An 11,247-nucleotide genomic window follows, 5' to 3' on the forward strand; every position below is an offset into this window, starting at 1 on the left:
CTCTACCTGTGATTACCCGAATGGTGGCTACTACCCACAATGGCAGCCACCCTACGATATAATCACAATTATAGGTAATGTTTTCACCAATATTTAAGCGTTTTTTAAAGTTTTTTTTTTAAAAACGGGGCAAAAATGATATTTTTACTAAACGACGGGACAGCCGGCTGGTGGAACATGCAGCTCTAAAAGGAAGAAATGCGGCAGAAAGTCCGTACTCCAAGAACCAGAATTTAAATCGAAGTGTGCATCAGAGTAGAAAATCCAATGTGCAGAAATTGACGGAAAAAATACAATTTAGGAAAAGTAAATTCCACTTACAATCTAACTCTGCAAGTGGGAATAAAAAAATCTGGGATTTGGTAGTCCTGCATCTATACGAAAGCTTCGACTGTAGTAACCCAACAACGCCAAGACTGTACTGGAAGAGTGGAAAAAGATCATTTGGTCTGAGGAATCTTTATTTACACTTTTTTGCGCCAATGTTGCGGTGAAAAAGTGTGGCGTGAATCTCATGAATCCAGATGTCTCGTATCGATAACCGAAGAGTAAGAGGTTGTATTATGGTATGCTCTGTTAGCACGGAGTAAGTCCACTCATACAGTTAGGTCTGTTAGCTCCAATGAATATATTTCTGTAGTATTGGATCAGCTTCAACTCTGCAGTGCTTCATTTTTATCCGAATTGTGACAGATTCTTTCAAGGCGACAACACAACTCTCAACCGTGCAAAGAGTAGATCAGAATAGTTCGAGGAACATTCCCAAGGTTTCCAACGTCTATCCTAGCCACCTAATTCTCCCGATCTGAATCCAGTTGAGAATGTTTGGGATATGTGGGAACGGGCAGTTAGCCTTAGCAGTTCTTTACACAATAAAGAAGCTGCCAAATATCCTGATGGAAGAAAGATGGTCAATTTATCTCCAGATTTATTTGGAGATAAATCTCTTACATTTGCGCACGCGAGTTTATAGTTCATTTTACACGGCGTAGGATGCTTCGCTGGTTTCGGTCAGGAACGTGTTTGCCTACGGGTTTCCATAGCGGACACACAATAGTAACTCAGCCCTTTCCGAGTTGAGTAGTTATCGAAACACTGTGCTCTTCCCCTAGAGTCCGTGCAGATTTCCCCTCAACAGTGGAGCACCAACAGCTGAATTTCTCCTTCTGTACTTCAGGTTTTGCAATTATTACGACCATATGACCGTGCCCATACGGTCGTATTTCCATACTTCCATTCTCACTGAATTATTCTGACTACTTTATCCTTCCCCATTTCGGCTTGCCACAGCTTTAGAACAATAAGGGGACATATCGTCCTACCGACTTTCCGGAGCTTTTCACTTCTTAAATTTCTTCCAATCAATTTGTGTACTTTATTCCACGATTTAATTCAGTAAACAGTGATTTCAAATAATCTCCCCCATTCTTTGTCATTTTACTTTGGTAAGTTGATGGCTAAAATCTAAGGAAACAGCGTTTACTTAGTTTAATAGATACACTTTGTCAGATAAATCTCACAAGGTTTATATTAAGGTAACGATATATTAAAATTTCAAGTCACACAGATTTTATGCGATGCCCTGATATGCAATTAAGATAAAACTACAAAAATCTATATATTTTTACAATTCTCTTTTGTTATACTTATAACAATTGTCTCGCAAATTTTAGTAATTTAAAGCGCTTGAATCTGTCATATGTTACCGTGCTGATTGGAACTATAATTGCATACTAGGGAGGATTAGTAAATCAAATAGTATGAGGGTTCGTGTGTTAGTTGTCTGACTGCACCAAAGGTTTCTCCCTCCCCCATTTCCGTAAAGTATGGGAAAGAAGCAGGAAACAGACCTAAACAGCATGTATTGGTATTATTAATGTATTATTATATAATCATCTGTCTTATATGAAGAAAATAATTCAAGTATATATATATATTAACTAATGTGTATTGTGGTAATAAATTATCTTTTACTAACAACAGGAATTCGTACTTTTCAGAGACCAGATACAAGAATGAAGCTACAGTAGATGGTGAATCCGTAATGTTTGAAATATTAGACACTTGCTCAAGAGTAAGAACTGACCTCTATCTCAAGGAATAAGTCATCATCATTCTTTTTAAATTCCTTTTATTTCTTTAAATACATTTTATTTAAACATTTTGAATAATAATTACGATGCTATCAACAATGTTATTAACAAATAACAAATCACTAAAAAGGGTTTAAACTTACTAGCTTTGCACTAACCAGTTAGTTAGTGCAAAGCTAGTAAGTGCTAACTATTTAGTACGAACTAAAATGATGCTTTTCACTAACAAGTTAGTGCAAAGCATCATTTTAGTTCGTACTAAATCACCGAAGTAGATGAAATGGCATCGTTTTTTGTTACATCTCAAATCGGGAACGCCTTCACAACGAGTTGGTTGTTATTGTACTACCACGGATAAGCAGGGCTTCCCTGCTTATCCGTGGTAGTACAATAACAACCAATATTAAGTTCTGTAGTTATTTTTGAATAACTACAGAACTTAATGCGAGTCTCAGAAATCCAGTTTCTTGCAAAACAGTTCAGCTTTAAGTTCGGAGAGAATTTCTAAAGCTAAAATTTATGGCAGAACTCCTATTGCCAAGCCACTTGATGGTAATACCAGAAAGAGAATATAGTGACGTAAGGAGCACAAAAACTGGACACTTGATGATTGTAAACGTCATATGTTGCAGAAAAATCATCATTCGCACTTTATTCAACATCAGGGAGAGTTTACGTTTGGTGACTGCCAAAGGAAGCACTTCCTCCTGACTGTCTTGTGACAACCAATAAATATGAAGGAGAATAAACGATGGTTTAGGCAGCAATATCTTTGTATTCTATAGGTCATATCATCATCCCGAACGGGAGAATTACTGCCACTGATTACCTTGATATTCTGACTGATCAGATTCGTTCCATGGTGCAAAAGTTATTTCATACAAGAGATGCCTTTTTCAAAATGATAATGCCTCAATAAGCATAGCGAGATGTATCATGGCTTGGTTTGAGGAGCATGAAACTGAGGCTAAACATCTCCCATGGCCTGCATAATCACCAGACTTAAAGGTTATTTAGCCACTGTAGGCATACTTGGAGAGGAGAGTGAGAATCAGATTTCCTGCGCATTCATCACTCGAAGTGCTCAAAACGTTCCTCCACGAAGAAATACAATATTCAATTCTTCAGTCTAATATTCCTCTTAGGACAGTTCAAGATTTATTTGAATCTCTTCTACGTAGAAGACAAAACAATTTTAAAAGCAAAGTATGGCCCAACACCATATTAGTGCACACCTGTAAATCTTATCGCAGGTATTTCCATTATTTTTTCCACCGCTGTAGAGATTAAGGCATAGACATAAATGGATGTCAGACGAACTGTTGAGATTTGTTACAGTGGGATGCATATAAATTATACAGATGCCTAGAGGAGATGTAAACTAGTCTGCAATCAAGTCACAAAAGGGATTAAGTTAATTAGCTACGGCAGAAACTTCTCGTAATCGTTGATGATCCTGTTCAGGTTGCTGACAAAATGAATATGTATTTTGCATTTACATTCTCTCAAGAGGAATATTTCCGTGATGCAATCCAAATCCGCATTACTAATTTGATATATAAAACTTTTTTCACATTACATTATGGATACATACATTTTACAATTACTACAACATTGCTGAGACCTTGCATGCTATTTCTTTTTCACAACTGTGTGTGTAAGTTTGCAATAGATATATAATATCTACTACAAAATAACATATACAATAAGCACGATGCCTTTAACTTTGATGTATTCAGCTTCACGCATTGGCATTCGAATATTTCGAAAAAAAGTACATACTAACATCATCTTATCTCAAATCATCAGAATAGTCACTATATGCAATAGCGAAAAATTGATAGTTAACAATATCAGAAATCTGTACAATAAGCTTCTAAGCAATCAGTTTCCAGCAGCCTATTTATATTACCACACCGAAAAAGCGCTCGGTATTATAAAATATAAAAAGTTGATTAACTGCACGATTGATATCAATAATATCGTGGCTAACTGATATTCCATAGCTGCTAGGCTTGTACATATGTATAGTCAATAATCCCAGCGTCTTTGGAGTCTTACAAACGTAGAAAACTTGTACCCACCCCCCGATTAGTTATCCATAGGAGTATTTATTTACTTATTTTTTATTATTAAAGTTATTAATTTTATTTATTATTACCTTCATATGCCATACTTAAAACACTTGAAGGATGCTCACAGAACTATGTTCAAGGTTCTACAACAGGAACGGGTACAGAAAACCCGAACTGCCCTGGCACCATCTTTTTGTCTTCTTCTGTACTCTTTGTGCTTTCCTACCCCGTATATTTTTGTTTCTCGTGAGCCATTAGTTTATCGAACGCAATATCCGAGATGCTCCTTTTCTGCTTTAAAACACTTTTCTCGCCTATACAGAGTTTAGCGACTATTTACCGCTACTTTGCTAGCTGGTTATTCCTTTCTATCCTGGGATGCATTCCTTCACGTGTTTATCCTCTACCCATTTTACATTCGTAACGTAATTGATTTAATTTATTTTCCTAGATCTCCAACTTTCGACGCACGGGTACCTAGCTTAATTTAATTTATTTAATTTTTCCGATTTCTTATACTAGGGGTCGCCAGCTTAAACCATATACTTTAGCTCACATTCATTTGAAACCTTTTATTACTCCACTGAGTACAAATCGCCATGACCTACACGACCCCAGTAAGTTATCCTATTTCTTTCTTTTTATTCTTTACTTCCAGCCTCTGTCGGGTCAGCCATGAAATATACGTACGCCTTATGATTTAAATCCAACTTACTTTACCCACTCTTCTCGTGTACCGCGTGCTGCGTATATTCATGTCAGAAACAGAGGCTTTGCTTACTTATTGCCGTTTCGGCAATAAGTAAGCAAACGGGAGAGGAAAGAATATGAAAAAGGAATTAATTATGGACAAAGGCAATTAATAGTCAGAAAAGACCTAACGACCATAGCAGTATAATACATAAGTAAATAAAGTTGTAGAGATAAGAGATAGGGCCGTGCAAAGGTACTTGGGGGCCCGGATACAAAATGAGTTAAGGGGCTTCGTTTATTTATGAGGAGACTTTGATGGCTCCCTCGATTGAGCCCCCTAGATCGAGGACCCTGATGCGGCGCATTCGATGCCCTCCCCATTTGCACGGCCTTGATAAGAGAATTAAGTAAATAAGTACTGTGGAGATGAAAGAAGTGAGAAAGAAGAAAGAAAAGGGGAAAAAAAAATAATAGTAATAATGCATAGCAGTATAAGGAAATAAGTCAATATCATATTACACAAAATATATATATCATTATATTGTCATATATCGCACAATTCTGGTGTCGTTTTCAAGTGTCAACCACCAGAATTTCCCGACAAGACAACAATATAGTGTCCTCTGTTTCTAACATTTTTAATTTATATTTTATTTACTTACTTATATTTTTTTCCCTCTTCAAGAACGAGAGCGAAATTCCACGTGAAGAGATTCTTCAATGGGCTGATGGATTCATGCTGGTATATTCAATCATAGATAGAAAGAGCTTCAATTATATCAAAGAAATAAAACGGGTTATCTTAAATTTTCGACCGGAGTCACCAGGCGGTACTGAAGGAAATGGCCCTTCTCCGATTATTATTATAGGGAATAAAGGAGATTTAGTTCATTTGCGTCAAGTACCCATAGAAGAAGGTAATAAAAACATTCTCCTTTACATTGCAGAAAATTAAATATTAAGAAAATATGCTGAATTCATATAATGGTAAATCTTCAGAAAGAGGCGTTTACCATGGATCTTTGCGACAAGGAGCAATGGATAAGCTTAGCTCCTTCTACTGCTTCGCGGTGATTGGACGATCTATTCTTTTGCATAATTTTGTTTCCCGATTTAAAACCAGTGGTAAAGGGGGGGCTAAACCGGGGAAATGAGTTCTCCCTCCTTTGGCATTGGTTTTAAACAAGGAAACGAATTTTCCCACTTTGTGCAATCAGTGCAAAGCAAGGAGCACCGGCCATCATTTGCTGTCGAAAAGATCCATGGGTAAAGGCTCTTTTTGAAGTTTAACCATATAATTAGTTATATACAATGATGATGTATAGCCTATTTAATCTATCTGTAAAACAGAAATTAACATTAACTAACCAAAAATACAAAACATAAGTAAAACTCCAGATCTTTAGTACTAGTCCCATTTATAACAGCACATAGGAGAAAAATAACACTAATGCAATGTAAAGCACTCACTTTAGCAAAAAGATTCCTATTTTTTTATATTTCTCCCTTTATAAATGAAGATTATCTACGTTCAACATTATAAAACCGACGATACATTAATATTGCCCCTTATAGCCGACAATATACACAGTACATACTCATAATGACCTTCATATAATCTAATAGAAGTTGTTGAATTCACTGAATTGCCTTACCCTGTGTTCCAATATTCCTTACCTTAGGAAAATTGTCATTAAATGCAAGTTACTAGAGAGCAATGGCTAAAATACAAACAAAATAGAAAAACAGGAAATTTAAGTAACATCAATGAAACAACACGGTTGCGTGCACGTGCACCCACCCACCTACATATGCTTCCAAAATACATCGAGACACTAAAACCATTTGGATAGAAAAAATAGTTTTTAACATGATCACCCCTGATCTTTTTTAATAAAAATCTCTGGAGAGCTTTCAACCAGTTTGGTTTTAGTTTTACTATGAGCTTTCCTTCTGTAAGGTTGCAGCTAGTTATGCTCAGTTATTTTACAAGAACATCTGAAAGATGCATATGGTTAGTCAGATCCATCCTCTGGACTGGAAATAGCAGATTTTTCATTATTCTCCACAGGCACAAACCACCGTTTTAGCGACCAAACTTTGTGATATGCAGCACTATCATGCTCTTCCAAATAAGACTCCACTTCAAAGAATTTCCACATTGCAGGTGAGGCAGAATTGAAAATAAATGTTAGATGCTGCATACATGGTTAGATCGCCGAAAATTAGTGGATAAAGTCCAAAGCACATAAAACAAATCCATACCATCCAGCGCCAGCCACAAGCATGTTCAACCGGTTCTGTCGAACAAGGCCCCGCGCTGAATGGTCTAAATAATAATATTATTCAAGTCTTTTCCGCATTTCTATCAACAAGCCTTCCACTGTCTTAATGTCTAGTTACCCACATTATCGTCACTCCAAGAGCGGTAAAATTTGAAAAAATAAAATTGCTATTACAAAAATACCCCGTATTTATTTTTTCACAGGGCCCCGCAAGTAATTCTTGAACAGGGCTCCACAAATTTTGGGGCCGGCCCTGATACCATCACAGTACCACCACCAAACTACACTGTTGGCATAATACAGTCAGAGTGAAACTGTTCTTTGGGTAGGTGTCAATCTAGTGGGGGTAACGTGATTCATCATCGCACGTCACGTTCTGCCACTGCTGTAATGTCCACTCATTCCATTCTTTGCTTGGAAAACAAACAACAAGCTTTGGCTTACAAACAGCTGTGTAACCATAGTAACGGAACCTATGAATTATATATTTTTTTTTTGTTAGTTGTTGGCGCATCGGCTTCTGTGGCCATAATGCACCTCCCAAAGTTGTTGCATTTACTCTGATTCAAGCCCGAGGCGGGATTCGAACCCGCGACCTTTGGGTTCCCAGGCAGGCACTTTACCTACCCGGCTGGCCCGGTCGGCTCTCTGATTATTGTTCGTCCTTCTATGCACCTAGAACCCATAACAACCAACCTCAATCAAATCTTTATTCAGTCTAAAAGCAAGAAACAAAATCAGTACCAAACCAAAATATTGTAATCATTCCGTGTAAATATTTGCAAATTATAAATAATTCTTACCTTGCCTTTTTGTACACCCTTTCAGCTGCATAAAAGGGATGAAGGCAAACCTTTTCTGAAAATATAAATTAATAACAATAATAAAATACAAATTTTATTAACCATCCACAATTTTTACATCGCTATAATTTATTAAGCACAACTTTCTTGTCAACAATTTTTTTTTTTTTTTTTTTTTTCAGTTATAGTACATTAACATTTCTGTTTAGGAAAAATAAATGAACTCGCTGGTTAAAGAAGTAATACAGGGCCATAAGAAATGCAATTATACTGCAGTCACAGCACGAATTTCTTAAGGGGGATTCTTGTCTAACCAATGTGACAGTTACGATCCAGTGACCAACCAAATGGGTGTGAAAAATAATTTTGATATCGTATACTTGGATTCCAGAAAGGCTTTTGATACTGTTGCACCTCGAAGACTGCTGTTCAAATTGGAGCGGTATAGCATTAAGGGTAAGTTGCTACAATGGATAAAGGGATGTTGAGTAGGAGACGACAGAGCGGTAATAAATGGACACTGCTCTACACGGACTAATGTTATTTGTGGAGTCCCCCAGGGTTCATTTCTGAGCTCATTGTTGTTTTCTATTGTTATTAATGAAGGTATATCATACTTAATGTCAAAGTTTGCAGATGATACAAAGGATGGCAGAATGATTAACAACATTAATCAGGGCGAGCTACTGCAACAAGACCTAGGAAAATGGGGTCAATAATGGGCTGAGAAATGGCGGGTGTTTTTAACATTGACAAATGCAAAGTACTACATATGGGTAGCAGTAATCCCAGAGTAACATCAACTGTGTGGTATTCAGGGTAATGGAAAATGAAAGACATGGGGGTAACTTTGCAATCAGATACGAAATTCTCTGGGCAGTGCAGGCATGCTGCCAGAATAGCTCATAGGGTTTTGTCAATGGAATACAGAAACTTTGCAAACAGCGATAAGGAGGTGATTATCCCTTTGTACAAGGCCAAGGTTAGGCTACGTCGTAAGTATTGTATGCAGGCCTGGAGGCTTCACATTAAGAAGGATGTAGAACTGCTGGAATGGGTGTGCAGAGAAGGACAACCAGATTGCTGAAGGAAACAAAAGGATGCTCCTACCTAGAAAGGCTTCAGTTCTGCAAACTACAGAGTCTCAAGACCAGGCACCTGTGAAATCTGATTGAGGTATTTAAACCCTCGAATGGATTGAATAAACTGAATGTGAACGGCATCCTTGATCTTTCTCAGACTACACACGTGTAAGTGAGCATAAATTTAAGTTGCAGAATAGATGTGCGGACGTTTGCCTTCAGCCAGCGGGTGGTTTATTGTCAGAACAAGCTTCCAAATGTTGTTATGGAAGGGGATGGTTTGAATAAATTGTTGAGGGGTATGGATGAGAGAACCATGTAGTGGGTTTTTTTTTTTTTTAGCTCATACTAAATAAGCTTGCTTTCTCGCATCATGTGCCACTTCTACTTCTACGTTATCCTCCAACACTGAGCTGGAGGATTATGAAATCTTCCAGCTCAATATTGAATTCGAGTGGCGCCAACACCACTCGAATTCGGCCATCGAGAGGCTGATCATGGCGCGAAAAAAAGGAGCGAGGGGACGAGGGGATTCGCTGACCTCACTGAACAAGAGAACACGATTAAGTACCTGACGGATTGCCTCTAGGAAAACATAGCGCCAATATACCAAGCCATAAGAAAGATAGACAAGTGGCACACAACAATCAATCTAAACAAGGAGACCCCACTCACTGAGGCAGAAGAAACAAAGACAGAAAGATGGGAGAAGGCACTCCACAGCAGACACTACAATGAGACTATATGGGTAAGATGTCTTCCAACGCATGGCTCGATAACGGGAAGCTCTTCCCCGAGACTGAAGTCATGCTCACCATACAAAACCACGTAATCAGCACCAGAAATTACAGTAAATACATCAACAAGGACCCCAAAGTGACAGATGACGTGTCGACAATGCCACCTGGCCTCAGAAACAATCCAGCATACCACTGCAGAAGGCAAGGTGATCACCCAAACGGAGTACATTCACAGACACGACCATGTCGCCAGGATAATATATCAGAAGCTAGCGCAAATATACTAGTTGATCAAAGAAAGTGAACCATATTACAAGTATGAACCCCAGGCTGTACTAGACCCCTACTCACAAACTATACTGGGACTGTGCCATAATAAGGGATAAGACAGATCAGATGTAACCCTCATCGACAAGGTGGAAAGGGCTACCTAACTGATCGACATAGGGTCCTCAACTCCAAAAGACCTACGAAGAACAGATCAAGATGTACACAGACCTAAGATAGGAAGTCAAAAAATATGACATATGGTAAAAGTAACGACCATCCCGATCACCGTGCCAACCACAGTCGTGGTGCCAAAGGGCCTCCATAAGAACACAGCTGCAATGGACCTCCGAGAGAACATTTACATCGAACTCCAGAAAGCCACAATCCTGAACACCTCACAAGTTTTTAAGCCAGCTCACATTGCAAATCGGTCTCTAAACATGCACTTGTACAGACATGATATACGGAAACGATCATTAAAACTAGAGCACCAATGAACTGCTTAAATATAACCAAAATGGTTGATGCGCCAGCCCTCTCCCACAACCGATCATCACTATTTACCAAGCTTGAATTATTTAATACGTTAATACATATTTAAATTCATATTCCGAAGCAAAAAACAAAAACCCTTCACTTGGTTTTAGAAACGGAATACACATCTTAATCTGTACAGTTACATTAATGCTTAAAGTAATGAGAATTTTAATAAAAATTTCCTCTGCAGGAAGAAAGCTAGCAAGAGATGTGGAAGGATCATTCATCGAACTCTCTGCATCAGAGCATGTGACCCAAGTGACAGACGCATTCTTCGAGCTATGCAGAGAGGTGCACACGTACAGACGACGGTCGAAACAGTCTCTGCTAGATAGAATGCTGGGGACTAAAAATGCAGCGAAACCAGAATCCAATAAGACTAGATTAAAAGAAACCTGAATGAGTCAATACGTATCAATGTGCCTTAATGTTAATTCCTTTCCAAGTTACATATATGTGTACATGAATAAATTTAATAAAGTCTTAATATACATATACCACTCTCCAATTTTTTTTTTTTTCACTTCTTGGGTGCCTTGTTAATACATCATCCATGTATAAATATCAATTGTATTATTAAAATATTTATCACGCGTGCAGTTACAATTGTATTCTTACAAGAAAGATGGAAACATTTTTCTTGTAAGAATACAATTGTAACTTTCTTGT

General features: G+C 37.9%; 1 protein-coding gene across 1 annotated transcript in view; it reads left to right on the top strand.

Annotated features, from left to right (window-relative positions):
• Nucleotides 1-10,996, top strand: part of LOC150074977 (ras-related and estrogen-regulated growth inhibitor) — a 47,130-nt gene extending 36,134 nt beyond the window's left edge. Inside the window, exons 3-5 of the mRNA XM_090388322.1 lie at nt 2,001-2,074; nt 5,547-5,778; nt 10,769-10,996. Of these exons, the coding sequence (XP_090244448.1) occupies nt 2,001-2,074; nt 5,547-5,778; nt 10,769-10,977 (515 nt within the window). The 3' untranslated portion in view covers nt 10,978-10,996. The remainder of the gene's footprint in view (nt 1-2,000; nt 2,075-5,546; nt 5,779-10,768) is intronic.
• Nucleotides 10,997-11,247: the final 251 nt, after the last annotated feature.

Source organism: Mastigoproctus giganteus, chromosome 14 (genome assembly GCF_048544385.1).
Source record: "Mastigoproctus giganteus isolate SK-2022 chromosome 14, ASM4854438v1, whole genome shotgun sequence".
In the NCBI taxonomy this organism is placed as follows: Eukaryota; Metazoa; Arthropoda; class Arachnida; order Uropygi; family Thelyphonidae; genus Mastigoproctus; species Mastigoproctus giganteus.